Consider the following 16,921-nt stretch of genomic DNA (forward strand, 5'->3'; position numbering starts at 1 on the left):
CGGTGCTCCTCAGAGGGTGTGTATATGTATGTATGTGTGTATGTGTGCGTGAACGTATGTACTCATATTACCGTAATTCCCAAGAAAGAGATCAACGAAAGACGAGATTTTGAAATGACAATAGTGCACGGTACACAACAGGGAAGAGCGGTGTTGCTGTCATTCATCAGCAACTCGATTTGGTGTTGCTGGCACTCTATAGCAACTTCATATGGAGTTGCTGTCATCTTATAGCAACTCCGCATGAAGTTGCTGTCATCTTATAGCAACTTCATATGGAGTTGCTGTCATCAAGTTACAATGCAGCAACTTCCACCTGGCAGTATGACTCAAACCCGTGACTCAACAAAAGATCACTGCACGCTAAAATGTGCACCGTGCACACGCGGTCATCGAATTTACGCAAAAATTCACAAAACATTAAGACGACAACCTACAGAAGAACGAAGATCCTGTGCAAACCCGTTTGATCCCCATAGGACAGAGACCTCGCTTAGCATAGAAGGGAACGTACCCGAATAGTAGGAGAAGAAAAGATTTACAAGTATTTTCTTTTTGAAGAGAAAAAATCTTAAAGATTATGTAAAGACATTTTATGAAGCGTGATGTTGTCCCGTCATTATAGTGATTGTAAGAAAAACAATTAATACAAACAATAAACGGCTCTCCCTCTTATTCGCAACCCATTAATTATTTCAAAAAAAAAATAGTAGCTAGTAGAACGTATTTTAATAGCAGCTTAACTATAACGATGTGTTTAGTGTCATAACGACATGAATAGAAAATATTAGACTGAAGAGAAGGGAAAAAAACGGCCGTTTGTTGATGTGCCGTTGTCAAACACTATGCTTACGACAAGCACCGGGGATGTTCAGGAATTCTTTGTCGGCGAGAAATGGGCGTAGATCATCGCCGATCACGAAGAACAATGTGCCGACACCGTTGATAGGCATCGAAACGGATGAGCGTACTGTTTCGCTGAAAATGTTTGCGAATTAGTCGACCTTTCTATTCGTTTTACAATTTTCTGCACATAATTTTCCGGCAGCTGTTTCACCTTGCCCTTTTCCTAACCGGCTTTCCTGTTGCACTTCACAGACACACTCACGAAACACTGCAGAATGTAATGCAATGCCCACATCGCTTCGATTAAAGGGCACTTTATAGAGCTTTCTTCTTTTCGAAGCGGGGGCATCCTTTTTTTTGACTTGGTTGGGAGCTTTTTGGCGTTTGGAAACGATGAAAACAAATCCGCAGAATTTCTGTTTTGTGAACCCAGATAATTTCTGAACGCTGAAAACTCGTGAAAAACCTGAAATCCCTACACCCGGAACCATGTGTGGGACGTTTATAGCAACCCGCTGTCAGACACAACAACCGTCTGCGCTGTTGACGGGCTTTGCCTTATATTGTTGTTTTGAGAGTGCCGGACAGACAGCCAGTGGCGTCAACGTTCACTTCAACATGAACACAGCTAGATAACATACACACACGCATGGCTTACTAACAAGGAAAGTATGAGGAGAGATTAAAGGTTTTAGGTGGAATGATAGAATCGAATGATGGTTGCAACGAAGGAATTCTGAGAACGTTCGACCTTTTCGAAGGTCGCGTCCTTTAAGCGCTGATAATTTTGATAAGATTAGTGGAGAAGAAGTTCACAAAAGGTAAATTGTCAACAAAAGATAAATACATCACAAGAAATATCAATCGCGTTGTGTCAAAACGAATGAAAATGCTTTATTTTTGCCCCAGTGATTAAACTGTAGTGGATAAATCCTTAGGGTAATACCGATAATCGCCAATGGCATACTTAAAAACTCTTTACCCGGACTCTCTATCTTCTTTCAGCTCCAAAAACATTTAGTTCCTAGCTCGTAGATTCAAAATGGCCAAATATTCCCTGGTCCTGGAGCGAATGAAAGTTGGACATTTCTACGCATGCTTTCTTTTATCTCTTATTTGCATAAGGAATCTTTGCGGTCCATCTGCATATGTCTAGCCTCATAAAGTTTTTCATGATATAATAGAAAATATTTAGAAAAACTACACTTATAAGATTTTCCGCATAATATTCCCCTTCAAAGTGCAAAGCTTTCAGGAAATTACCTTAAAAAACGATTCGAAACCCAACATTTATTCGAGCACAACCTTTAGCGTTAATAGAGAGCCGCCAGCCGAGTCAGTCCAACTTTTTCCTTGCCGCCGCCCAATTTCGCGCAAGTATGACGCTCGTACACCGCAGCGCAGCACTAACTCCCACAACAGTTCCAGTTTTCTCGATAAATTTCCCCCGTAGAACACAATGAATCCAGAAAAACTAGCTACGTCGTCACACCTATGATACGTAGAAGAAGTGAAGAATGTGTACATGTTTGTTGTAGTCACATACCTTCCGTCAACAATTTGTAGAACATCGATTTTCCAAACACCATTACCGCATCCATGTTGCATCGGACGAAACACATGTTCAGTGATGAATTCGTTGAACTCAAGAGTACCAATTTCACCGCATGGTGTTTCAACGCGGATATGAATCGATTGCTGAGATTTCAGGGAAAAGTCGAACTCAACCTGCAAAAATGTCAGAATGTTGACAAAAAAAACAGCGTCGCAGAAGTTCAGAATGACATCATTTCTTAATGTTAATGTTTACGATTTTTCACTTCTTAAGTACTGCCTCAGGGCATAATCAATGACTTTTTACGTACGCTTTCTGCAAAATAATTAAGCTTAATGACGTCAGAATCTTTCTGTTCAGAAGTGGATAAGATCGACAGTGATCGACAGAAATCGAGGAGTATCATTAATTAATTTAAGATAAGGGGCGCAAATATAATATGATTCTCCGAGGTGAAATCCCACAGGAGAAAAATTTTCCACAGGAGAAAAAGAAAAAGAAGCGTCAAACTCGTAAAAAAAACATGCGGCGTCGGTTTCTTTTTTTCCCCCTTTAGCTAGGCAACGAAAATTAGCAGAGAAACGATAAACAACGTCAAGAACAGCACCACGGGCTGTACACAGCTCATAACATCTTTTGAACGCATGAAAATTTGCTGCCACCAACCTGTGTAACGTCATAATCGCAACGTTCTGGCAGCGACAATTCGGACACATTACTGCCGGAACGACGAAGTCCTCGGGAAAGACCACCCAGGGAGGTTTTTGCCTGAAGAGCGGATTCCACCTGTAAATGATGTTATTGATCATTGAAGCCTGATTCCTTTGATGGAAAGACTCGACGTTACTTACTTTGCCATCGTATTCAGTATGGCATGAGCTTGACGCGAAGGTGTTAGTGCAATAGTTGGGCTGATTCGACTGGATGATGAACATTTTCTGGAAAATTTCGTTGATTTTTTTTTGAACGCGAGCGAGGATATAGACGAGCAACGAAGTATAAATTCATCAAGAGCTGCGAGTTGCAGAAGAGGAGAAGGAAGGGAACGGATGTCTATGGAGTTGTGTTGAACACTAGCAGAGCATACGTAAGGGGATGAAATACACTGAAAATTTTCACCGCATTCCTGTCTCAATAGTGAACTGAACCTTAAAAGCACTCATCGCACTACCACAACCGCCGCCCGATGTGAACGAGTCACACAGCAATGGTTGCGCCAAGTAGGCGGAGCCGTCACTGAGGGGTTCTGGGCTGCTGTTGACGCAAAGCTAGACGACGGCAGAAAACGAATCAACATGCAGCAGCTGGAAGAACCATATTTCTTCCACCTTCTCTTCATCCCTGACATGGTGAGGGCACCAGCAGAGACGAAAGTACAGGAATTTTTCGCCTGCACATGCTGAATGAGTAGCCTTTTCCGGTCGAATCCATCACCGAACATGGAGAAGAAAAAGGAAATGGCGTGCTGGTTGCTTCGCATTCATCACTCTGCATTGTTGCTGGATTTCCGCCAGAAAATTCAGAGACTGTTTAGTTTCTGCATTTGCGTTTATCCTTTTTAAAGGATAATCTCTTTTTACACATCGGAATCTCCACCGTTCTTCTGAATTTCCCACGTAGATAATAGGATTTCTTTGGAACAAGGATATGACGTAAGTCAAATGAAAACGGGAAGCAAAGGAGAAGAAGAAGAGTGAAACCGGTACAAATCTAGCTCAGCTCTTTAATTATCTTTTCACAAAAAAAAATCACAAACCAAAAAAAAAAACAGAACAAAAAAAACAACGAAGAAAACACTCCAAATAACGCAGAAAATATTCTAACGCCTTTTTCAGTTTCAAACACCACTCGCTAGTTTCTTTTTCTGCAAATGATTTCTGTATTTTTGCATTTGAACTCCTATTTTTGCGAGAACGCAAACAAAAAATTGTTTTTAATCCGCTGATGATCACTTGAATAAATAGACCAAAATGTTTATGATTTCAGCTCTGAATTTCTGATCGTTCTTCAGCAAAGGAAAAAATTTGTGTTCCAATTCATATCTACTTTTTAGTTGTATGGAAAGCTTATAATGATTATGCATTAACAGTTGTACTAATTGTGTCAGTTCTTAAAATATTCTGAGTTAGAAATATTCGAAAATTTCCTTAGAATACAAATTTTATAGAGATCCTTCAAAACCCAGGTACGTCACAAGGAGACATCGGTTTCAGAACGAAATATTAAATTATCGTAGGCGTCGAAAGACTGCTGACCCTGATTTTCCTTGAACAGTTGCATTTGAAATCGGAAAACCTGGAAATTTTACGAAGAGTTCGAGCTCTTAGCATATACTGCGACATAATGAACTCCTCAGGATTTTGGCAAATATTGGCCTCTCCCGCAAGTGAAGAATCGTTCTAGAAATTTTGCGGTTAGACCGAAAATTTCTATATAGATTTTTTCCAGAATTTTATTGCAGCTGTCCTAAATAGAACAATACATGCTTATCAACACAACGAGCTTTTTGTAACGAGAATTGAGCGGTCACGATCATTCAGTGACTCTTTCTGGATCACCGCAGCCCTCGATTTCCACGAATTTTCGCTAACAGAGCGATTCCGATAAGAATCATTAAAATTCTCTTCTTTTTTTCGCATCAAAGATCTTTTAAAAATAACTGCACAATGAAAAATATTATCGTTTTCGAAGAATATCACGCAACTTTTTAGAACCGGTTAACTAAGACATTTCGAACATAACAAAATGAACAAAATTAGAAATTAGTCGACAAATTACTGTAATTCTTCATAGGACGCAACTTTCAAAGAAAAAGAATCATGTACGGTGCAGTTTTGTTCGGCGAATCGCACATTTATCAATGTACGAGGAGAAATTCCCAATGTTTTGGTGGTAAAAATCGGTGGAAGGAGAGAATTTCGCACTTTATTCGTCGAACGAGTGCCGGCTGTGCATAGAAGTGCCGGCCACGCCGATACACCTCAACATTGGTACATGTGCACTTTTCCGAGCATATATGTGTATGCGTGCGGCATGCGTGCGTTATATTTTGCGCCACGTCAACGTTCGCAATATCATAAATGAAAAGGAGGGCGGGTGAATGTTACGTTTGTATAATTTTCGCGCAAAGTGACGAATGACGAATGCGTAGGCGAAGAGTTTAAAAAGAAAAAAGAAGAAAAAAAAGATAAACTAAGAGAAAAGATCTGAATTATGAAGCAGAGCAAGATGATAATAATAAAAATTGAACAAAAATTCAACTTCAATTTCAGAGAAAGGAAGAAAAATAAGCGAAAACAAAAGGTCTCTTTCACAAGAGTACATAGTCGAAAAAAACACCCCGATCAATAATAACAATAAAATTGGTGGATATAATAATAATTATTATTGGAGGATAATCCACGGTATCTTGAGTCATGTTGAGAAACTTCGAGTTTTCTAGAATCTCTGGAGTATAAACCTGTTCAAGCCATGGAGACGCTAGCAGAAACTGATCTCGAGAAGGATCTGGTTCGCTTATTCGATCGCCGACGATTTCCACCCTGGATTCTGCTGGTAACGGAGTTTAGCACCAAAATTACCGCTTTAAGATAATTGCGCTCGGTTAGAGGAAGTTAGTTCTAATTGACCCATTTCCGCGATTATACGTAACAAGTGAGCGTGGGAATAACCATTAGGAATGACTACACACAAGGAAGTCTCGGGGAATGACAACAGATGACGATGACATATAGAGAATAACTCATAGCGTAGGAAATCCGCTACGCAGATGAATGGTGTTATTCACCTGACAAGCCTGTCGCCTACTCAGCTGACACATATATGAGATTAGAACCATGCATTGCCGTAATTCATCACACGACCAGCTGATACATTTAAAATTAGAACTGGAAAGTACCCCCTAATGCATCATGTGATCAGGTAATAAACTCAATAAACAAAGAAAAAGAAATTTACGTTTTAAACCAGAAGAAGGAACTAATTTGAGCACGCATTCACCAGAGAAAAAAAAAATGCGATTGGTGATAGCAAAACGTCCTTCGGCACAATGACAGGCTTGTGACAGTGATAACCCAGCAGGAGCCGCTCGATCGGTCGCTCTCCCACTCCCAATCACTCTCGACATAGCGCAAGTGCAAAAAGAGAGCGATGATAACGAGTGTGGCTCGAAAATTACGGCCGTCAGATAGAATTCACAGTCGAAACATGTCTTTCAAATAAACGTCTAGAGCGTTGGGAAAATTTCCATGATACACATGTATCCAGATGGGGGACGTGTATCCCCATCCAGACACGCACACGAGAACAAGGAACAAGCCGCCGTCGACACGCCTCTTATATACGCTGTTCGCTTCGCCATATGACCACGCCCCGCCGCATCACGGGAAAAGGAGGAGGGGATATGTGACGGTTCATAGACCTGTACCTAAAATCATGTACCTATATTATTGAACAACACTGTTTTTTTCAGAGCTTTAAATGTAAATACTGAGATTAGAAAACATTGAATTATTAAAGAAAACATTATTAAACTACACTTTTGTTTTTTGCGGAGGTTTAGATGTAAATATTGAGGTAAGAAAACATTAAGTACGTGCTAATGGGTCCCGTCAACAGGTTTATATGGATGAAAACAGGTAGGGAAGCGATAAGGGCGAGGTTTAGCGTTTTGACGAACGCGAAAAAAAAACCGGGAAAAACTGTTCGTGTTGAGTTGAAAGCCGTAACGGAACACATATTTTTCTCCTAATAGCAAATGTATCGAAAAGTTCAATCGGGTTCAGTGGAGTTCTTCAACGAACACAGAGAATCTCCTAACCACGAAATAAATGGGAATGAGATTTTTCTCTGTCCAGGCGTGTTCTGCCATCGTTTTTCAGCGGCTCAGCTGATGATCGTTAAACTGGCATCTAAACCAGTGGTACTTCAATTAATAGCTATACTTAAAGACGTTAATCGGCGTCGATCCCATTAGAAAAGTTTGCTTGCGTAAATCCCGAAACGTCCACGGAGAAAAAAAAACTGGTCCTATTCATCTAGAACCACTTATCGAGCTCCTTTCTTGTTTTTTTTTCTGCTACAGCTACAGCTACAGCTGTTCGCTCAACATATAACCAACATCCGTGCAATACGGGATTTTTCACGGGCAACTGGTAACATTTGTGTGAAAACACCAGCACAGGAATATCCCATGCTTTTACAACGAAAACGATCGTGATAATCACGTTTTGTTCAGGAAATTGCCAGGATTTACCGCCGTTCGCCTCAGGCATTTACACTTTTCCCGCACTTACATTTTTTCTGCTATCTATTATTTATTCGTTCATTGTTGTGATTATGCGGAAGTACTCTATGGTGGATGCACTTAAAGTAACAGAAATGAATGAAACTACACATAACATGAAATTTAATTTAAATTCCTAGAATAGCAACGGCTGTAAGCACAGCTGAAATCCCGTCTTTGCACTTTTGTTTACAAAATTCACTTCAATTCTCTGTTCGTAGATATAGAGGCAGTTTGAAGCGTACTTAACCACCAGCCAGCTTGTCTGCTCCGCTATTTCCCAGTTTTTATGCACAGGGCCAATTTTTTTTTGTCTCGGAGTAATACAAAAAATATAAATATGTTGTTGTTTAATTGTTGTTCACGTAAGTGAACAATTTTCAATGAGTTCGCTCTACGGTTGCAAATTCAGAATTGTCTTAGCTGGCTATTTTACTTTTTACATTTTTTTCTTACTTTTTCTCGAAAGCAAAGCGAAACAAAAAAATAAAACAAAATGAAACGAATGCGAAACAAGAGAGCATAAATCTCCGTAGCCTTAGAAGCGTTACCGTTAGGTACCCAGTTACTTTAAGAGTACTGTAAGCGCATTTTCAAGTTGAGGGTACGCACATGCATCACTTCTGCATCATACGAATTTCTATTTCTTGAGCTTTTTATTCTTGAAATTTTCAGTTTCTCGGATTAAAGCTATGAAAAGCGAGACGATTTCGAACTTTGTACTTGTGTGAGCGAGGATTTGAAGGATAAAAGATGAGAGATGAAGATAAAGAAAGGTAAAGAAATGCGTTAAAATTGTTGTAGAAGCGCCATAACGCTAAAAGTCAACAGTTGACTCAGAAAAAAACCGCTTTAAGAACGTTGCGTTGAGTCAGTGTCACTCGCCAGCAATCATTGTGTACTTTGGCCCACCATTCGACGGAACCTGATTCATCCGGCTGCCCGCTCATGATCATGATTTATCACGGCCCCCTGGAGCTGCTTGATCCTCCGACCGCTCACGTTACGGACTCTGGATGTAGGAGCTGGAGGCATGTTGTTCCGTACTAATCGGTGCTACCGTGCTGTTCATGTGCACACCGCTTATTGTCCGCGGACCGGCGAACACTAGGCCATGACGAAAGCGGCACTCGGTGCACGATGAGCGAAAGTCGTGGAAAGGCGCTTAGCGGACGCGGTAACATTACTACTGGGATCTGAGAGCGAGCCTCGAGAACGGCAACTCGGATACGCACTATATGCAAATGGTTTGGACCAGCAGCCGATTTTGCAGGAAATGAGAAATTTTCGGCTTGCGAAAAATCCCGGATACTTCTGTGTCCGTATCCACTGCAATTTATCCAGATCGCTTTGGTGGATAAATTACCCTGGGTTGGATGAATTGGTATGCAATAAAATTTTGCCCACGGATAAACTAATCATGCGGCGGAAATACACACCGGCCACTTTCACCACAGTAAATGTTTGTCCAAACAACCGGCTGGGTCCCATAACAAAGTGCTATTATCCTGAGTTTGTGCCAAGAAATCAATCAAATAATATTGTCTAATACTAATAATACTGTAATAATACTTTATCCTCTGAAGGATACGTACACTGGATACGCTCTTTGGACTTTCTGGAATTTCTGCTCTTCACATTAGAATTGTCAGTAAGGTTCTAGATGGTTTTGGGAAATATTTAGAGCTTTTCTTATACTTAATTACATTGATTTCCAACTAAACGATCTTAAACCGGTTTTGTCTGGATCTGTAGGGTCCCATTCAGGCTGCGATTTCTCTTCTTTTTGTACACAGCTTTAGTATTCAGGATGATTTAGTGTTCGAAAGAAATCGAATGGGGTGAGCCAACCCAACTTTGGTCTTAATGGAACTATCACGTTTAATCGATAATTGAAGCCTAATTAAAAACGAGCTCCAAACTTTTTCTTTGGCACGTAAGAGAATTTGAGAAATTTTAGAACATTCGAGAAGACAACAACATAATATTGTACTTTGTTACCGGAGCCGTAACGCCTACGCTCAGAAATTTATTCATCTGTTCAGCCAGAACATCATTTTATCCTTATGAATGTCAACTGAAAGAAGTATGAGGACAGTCGACACGACTGAAATGATATGTCAGCTGAATCGACAATATAGCATTACACAACTAAGCTATGAATTAATTTCAAATTAACTGAAAGAAAGTGTGAGGCTATCCGCGCAGAAAATAATGTTACGAACCTTTTTGAAGCGATGAAATTCGTTCCAGAAAACTGTACAGAAATTTGAGTAAGAAATATAGACATTCACCGAAACATCGAGCTCAGATAGAGAAGTAATTAGGTTCAAATCACAATATCCTGTACAACTAAAACTCAAAATTTCGGAGGTTGGAGAGATTACCTCCTTATTTTTCTTACTCCCACATTTTTGTGGGGGATTTTTTGGGACATAGCCCATCAACGAGAGCGTTAAGCTGACTGATTCGTGATTACTCGCACCTGTTTACTATGCACAGAGGAGGTCCGGAAATGTAAACTGAGCATTTCCTGCCTGAGTTTTCGGGAATTATACGGTAAAATGACACGACGACGTTGATGGCGGATGGTCGGTGATCAGCGATGTCCGATGTCTACGACGAGAAAATGACGGAATGGAGTCGTTTTAGCGCTTTACGAAAACTTGAGGAATTTTGAGCTTAGAAGCGTGTTATTTACCTATCTCATATTTTTTTTCTTTCTACAATAAATGGATTCGACCCTCCAACTTCATCAAATTTTCACCCTGTTATGGTTGGAATAGTTTCTGCTTTAAATCCTAGCAATTTCACCGCCAGGAATAATCCTGGAAAGATATCTGGGCAACAGTTCCCGACAATTTTCTCGAGATACTTCTCCTCACACATGCACACACTTTTTTGCAGCTCTTATCTACACTGAGAGGATTTTTTTATTTGACTTCAAGAGTGACGCATGACATTTTGATCGCTAAAACTTTTTTTTGAAATAAATTTCTCCTCTTTTATTTTTTAATGCAATCGAATCAAACATGTGAAACTAGATCAGGGGTTTGAAAAACATTTGTCAAATATTTGGGCCTAAAAACCACCTGTCAACTTCGATCGCAAAATTTTTCATGCAGAATTTCCCGGAAGCGGTCACGGACAGACTAGTTTCCCGAGAAATGCGGGCGATCGCGGTTCACAAAATTTCACGTACACTACAGGTCTACTAATCTCTTTCGTAGACAATTCAGCTCTGGATTATTCCAGAAGTGATGACATTCTATTTCAACGAAGCCATGAAAGTGCAATTCTTGCCAGTGTCGAGTCGATAATACCCGACTACTTCCTAGAAACACATGAAAAGTCGTTCGAACAGAAATTGTTGCGTCATAATTTGTGTAACTTTTTCTCTTGTTATAAAAATTGACGTCTCTACAGAAAATCGCTCTGAGGTCTGAGTCATTGTTTTGACGAGGAAATTAGTGGAAAATTCGCCTAACAGGCAGATAGTTCGAATTAGTCGTTTTAAATATGGTTGTAAAAATGATTACGTTATCTATCTGATCATCCTTGTTTTTCTTGATTTGTTCGCGAAATTCCGTAGAATTACGTCTTTTCAATTGCAATTCTCCACAAGTGTTCTTTGACCTCACACATACCACCTAATGAATAACAAAAAACAGTGAGACGATGCAGCGACACGTGTGGCCCACGGTCGTTGACCACCCACCACCCGCACATGATCGACACCATCGTATTCCGAAGAACACTAGGTGTAAATTCTGAAATTAATCCTAAAAAATTCCAAATAATAATTCTAAAATTCACGAATCACCAAAAAATGCACGCAATACACCATTGGCTATGTTTGTTATCTTTCTGTTTTTGTGAATATTTTGTCATTTAAAAAAAATCCAAAAACAAAGAATGAATGAGAATTTGTGATGTGCCAGCCGCCGAAGAGTAGTTGTCTATGCGTTCGGTGACGTGCGTGCGCATCATGAGAGGTGAACTGTGAACTCACGATATGGAATTGGAAGCGAGAGGAGAAACGGAGGGGATGACTGATGCAATTAGGTGATGGGAGGTGATGGCGGTGGTGTGACCAGCGCTGATAGCACCATGGTACCGCGAGTTTATTTATAGCATAAAAGCAAACAGTACGGAATGTTGAAATTCAAAAGATGGCTCCATAAAAATTGACACAAGAACGCGGAAAAACGTCTTTCCAAACCCACACGGGGACAAATCTACGAAAAATCACTGCATTCGGTATAATTCGTCTGGAAACGAAGGCAGGATAAGCGTGGACTCGCTTGAAAATTACCTACTATGCGAATATCCGGAATTTTCACCGGCGATATGGAACGCTTCCGGTGTGCTCATAAAAGGACGAGCCATTCCTTAAACGATGACACAAAGCTGTGCGTCATTGCGTGGGAATTTTTGCATGTGTGTTTACAGAACAAACAACGCAAACGATGGAAACAGTGAAATTTTGATAAAATAAAACAGAGTAGGATCGGAAAAATCAGAATTGAGGAATCGGAAGAAAGAGATGAGAAAATATTTTAAAAAAAAAAACTGGATATGATGCATTAGACATAGTTTCAAAGTTTCTCAGATGAAGTTTATCCTGTTAGTCTTCGAAAGCACCAATAAAGAGCGTAATTGTCTTATAAAAGGAAAACTTTTTGAAAAAAAAACATTTTTTTTATTCCATATTTAACTGGATATTTATCAGGAAATGCGAATTTTTGATTGCTGATTTGTAAGGAAAAAAGAAAAGACTGGATCGGAGGACGGGAAACTTCTATAGTTACATTTTTTCTCACTTGGATTCTCAAAACGTGTTATCAAAAGATGAAGGCTTTTGGTTCTTTCTGATTGAAATTTTCTTGGAAAAAATTCGACCTGGATAAATTGTATTTACTCAGAATACGAGTATCTGTTTTTAAAAAAGTGGCTATCCATGCAGGAGAGCTGAGAACTATTTCTATTTGTGCTCAATTTTTTTTTCTTAATTTTATAAAGATTTCATTCCTCGTCGATGCCTTCCTCAGTATTTTCTCAATTTTGGTACTTTGAAAATTTTTTAAAGTTTAGGTGGTACTTCTTTCTTTTTTTTTGCATTTTAGCACCTAACACCACTAAACAATGTGTTTTGGTTTCAGGAATTGGTTCCTCTTTCTTTCTGTACTGAACATATCTGTAAGTTTCCTTCTAATCCTTCTAATAATGTAAAAGTTTTTTAAATCACACCTACGCTTTCTCATCCGAAAGCTCATCCAGCTTATCCTCAAGCTCATTTCTTGTTTACAACAAAAAATCGTCTAGACAACAGATAAGACATGCAGCACAGCCATTCATAGAATTTCAAACGAGAATCACACATTCGTTCCGGGAAAGAATGCAAGAAGAGCAACGTGTCTTTCAGTTATTCCTAGCAGAAAAGAAAAATTCTTTTGATGTATTCCGCGATAACGCAACCGTCCACAGATGACAGTGATTTGCAGCAGAAAGACTAATGAACAGTGGACGATTTGAGGGAAGAATAGCTTTCGTTCACGTGCGAAATGACAGCGTAGCAGAAGAGAGTGCTCTCTGTTGTTTCGAGAACGCAACGCACTCGATCAAGGAGCTTTTTTTGCGTTCGATGCTGCAGAATCGTGCAAGTGCGGTGACAGATCGGAGAGAAACGGCGACTAAACATCGAGCGATTTGCCCTTGCTCGTCTTCGTCGATAAAATCCAGCAAATCCCAAAAAAACCTTCTCTTGGAATTCCATAGAGGAAAAGCTAATAAGTTTATGTAAAGGTTCAAAGAAAAAAACAACAACAGGGAAGTAGATAGTTGTGTACGCAAAAGAGTGGTGAAGTCAGGACAATCTAATCTAATCTACTTGTAGGGATTCTCTTATGTTTCGAAAACCAAGACCTAACGTGATTTTCTCCAGTCCGAAGGAACCTTGTAAGGGAAACTGAAACGAAGTTGCGGCTGAAGTTCTCGAAGCTTCTCCTTATTATCTTCTCGGATTTTCGTGGATAATCACTAGCGGGTACTCCAACGCCTTGCACTTTTCATTTCAGTTTATCCTTCTATTTTTTTCAATTTATTTAATCACTCTTCTGTTTTGTCCTCCAAGCAAACAACAGGTTTAAAGAGAGAATTTCTTTAGAATCATAAATGTTATGCACATGCTTGCATGTGGAATAGATTAAGTTGAGAGATCGAGGGCAACGGAATCCGAAAAGGTCTGGATTTCTACTCTTCACTTCTCTCGAATTAAAAGAAAACCTTATTTAGCCGTAAGAGATACTCTTTGTTCGACTGATTTCGGGATTTTGAGAGCACAAGAGGGCTTCTCCCGAGGAGAACCAAAGCTGTTTGCTGAAAAAAGATTAAAAATTCCATCACAAGGACAGATTTCTTGGAAAATGAAACCATGAAAGATCACTTTCGCCACAACAACCATATTTCTAATTTGAATTTCCCGCGCGAACATTTGACAAAGACAACAGGAAGTATTTTTGCCAGCAAAGTCAGCTGCTTTCAGCAATGTTGCTGTTCTTTGTAAACAAGCAAAAGGAGTACAGTAGAGAGCAGAGGGGAGCGAGGATTTCTTGCGAAATCACACAGGAACGGGAGTCGCTGGGAAGCAACATAGCAACTCGTTACGTGTATCCATGAAAAGATTATTCACGTCCTAAATCCCGTAGTGACCTAGTCACCTACTTCCTCTTAACCGCTAAACTATGACCTAGTGATAAAAAATTGTCCCAATCAATCAATGTGGCGTAGCGTTACAGTTACATGAGTTGGAGGTGGAGTCAAATTAGTCTGCAGGTGATGTTTGATAGTCTGCACATATACACACATACGCATAGATGCCCATATCTATATATACACAAAAAAAGACACACACACAACACACACACACTAGACGACATCATAAACAATTCCGTCGAAGGGGATTTTTGTCTCCTAACTAAGGTTCGTAGAACGCAAACGCCAATGAATCTATAGATGTGGGGAATAAAAACAACCACTGCCGGGAACACTTCCTGATGAGAAACGGAAGAAATTTGAAGGAGGAAATGAGGTGAACGGGGAGATGTAAAGGAGAAAATGAGAATAAAAACCGGAAATGAGGGTGCTCATGCACGCAAAAGTAGAATGTTTGGGAAAAACTCAAATTGTTCAATAGTTTCACGGGGAATACCTAAGATTAATCGTAATTGTGAAATGAGTACATCGACGATGTCGGTGCCAAGAGTGAAGGACATACGGATGACCTTTATTTAATCCGGGGAAAAAAACCGTCCGAAAGACATTGAACAAATGCGCACCCATAAATCGGGGACGGACAGTGAAAAGGCCGTCTCCTGGACGACGCTGACGTCACTGACGACCAGCAAATCAACTACTTGCTTTAATAATTCCCCTCAGAAATGTCCTCACAAAACCTTCAGATGGAATTTCGGAGCACGAACCTAGAGCTTAGAACCCGTGATCTGCATTCTGCAACCCGAATTCGTAGCAGAACCTTCCTTCTTGATATACGGATTTGATTTTGACTTTTTTTTGGTCTCATTACAAGTTCATACTATTTGTTTCGATTGGAAACCTTGCCATCGGACATTCGAATATTCGAACACTCCTCCAAGCTCTTCCCTCATCCAGGCTTCTTCGATTACTCGTACATCCGCTCCGCATATAGTCCCTTCTAGCCACCACTATTTCATAGACATATATATCTCAAACTAGATGTTTCTCCATCTTTTTTCCCCGGACAAAGTCGTCCAAACTATCCACCTATAATTGCACGAAAACTCGTTCAAATTACAGGAATATTTTGCAACTCAAAAAATCGCTAACTGACAAATTTACGTATGTCTTTCTATTGTGTGATGGAATGCAAGTGCAGCAGGTGAGGGAAACCTGTTCCAAGTCCTCGAACAGCATTAGATGAAGAATTTTCCAGAAGAAAAGGAGAATAATACAATAAGAATCACGTCCATGGAGCCGAACACCTGCAATTGAAATCTTTGAAACATCATGCGTTCACTGCAACATTCTCAACAACAAAAAAAAAGCGTCAAGGAAACGGTAGGAAATGGAAATGATATCATATGCTTTTAGCGAAAAGCATAAAAATTAACAGAAATAAATGAAGGGGAAGATGAGATGCAAGGGGCCACAGATCAAAAGTCAAAGTCAATGATAACAGGATGCATTTCTACAGGCACGTGATACTTAAGGATGCGGAAAACTCGTCCACTTTACTACCTCAAGTTTGAAGGTGATAAAAAATTTGAGTGAACCATGGTAAGCTCGTCCGAATTCTTCAGCAAATCTACTGTAGATTATACGAAACAAGCAAGCAATACAGTAACAGTACATAATTTTCGGAATCGATCAGCTTTCATTCCTCAGGAAGCAGTGCATTAAGGGTTCAGAAAAGGGAGAAAAATCAGGTGAATAAGATGATTTCACCAAATCGGCTTTCTCTACAACTTATTTTATTAATTTATTGACTTCTTTTTTGGGGAATCTCACAGCGATTTCGGTGAAGTTCCACTTTTTCGAGGAGAAAGAAGTGAAAGATGGTGATTAATGAACGTACGAGCAGCAAACATCGAAAAGTTCTCAACGTGTTAAGGTCAAAGTTATAAATATCCGCTCTTCCGTGGGCCAGAACATATTTCCTGTGGGGAAAATCTTAGAAATTTTGCTGTTGTTGCGCGATGACGATGGGTGCCAAGAACAAAACTGGCACGGAATCAAACGGTTCGCATCATACATCGAAGGAGGACATGATGACTAGTTGTAGTAAACAGCGCGGCCGGCCGGCGGGCATGGCACTGCCAGGCTCAGTCCCGCCGTTGCGCAATGTTTCCTCTAATCAAATGACTGGCTGGTCTCTCCCCACATGTAAGCGAACGCATGAAATTTTGACGAGTCAAAAATCACAAATTATTTCCGGAATTTCATTTTCTGTTTGTACATCCACCTATTTACTTATTTTATTTACCTATCTGTTTATCTATTGTTTACTCAGAACTTGTTGTCATTCACGTCGCAATCTTAGAGCTACCTAAAAATATAGCTAGGTCAAGAATCTCTCTAATCGATCGAGTTAGGGCAGATAGGGCTTCAACCTCTTCATTTTACAAGGTTTTTTCGAAGTAGATCTAGTAATTCTAGCGGAAAACAATTCGATGACTCGAAAACGAGTGAAAATTCCC

At 39.9% G+C, this 16,921-nt stretch overlaps 1 protein-coding gene across 1 annotated transcript; it reads right to left on the reverse strand.

The window, feature by feature from the left end:
- Positions 1–836: 836 nt before the first annotated feature.
- RB195_013493 (uncharacterized protein) lies at positions 837–3,336 on the reverse strand (the record flags this gene model as incomplete). The annotated part of the gene is made up of 4 exons (XM_013448746.2): positions 837–978; positions 2,393–2,574; positions 3,068–3,187; positions 3,253–3,336. 4 exons carry the CDS (start codon positions 3,334–3,336, stop codon positions 837–839), a joined length of 528 nt encoding a protein of 175 aa, XP_013304200.2.
- Positions 3,337–16,921: the final 13,585 nt, after the last annotated feature.

Source organism: Necator americanus, chromosome V (genome assembly GCF_031761385.1).
Source record: "Necator americanus strain Aroian chromosome V, whole genome shotgun sequence".
NCBI classification, from domain to species: Eukaryota; Metazoa; Nematoda; class Chromadorea; order Rhabditida; family Ancylostomatidae; genus Necator; species Necator americanus.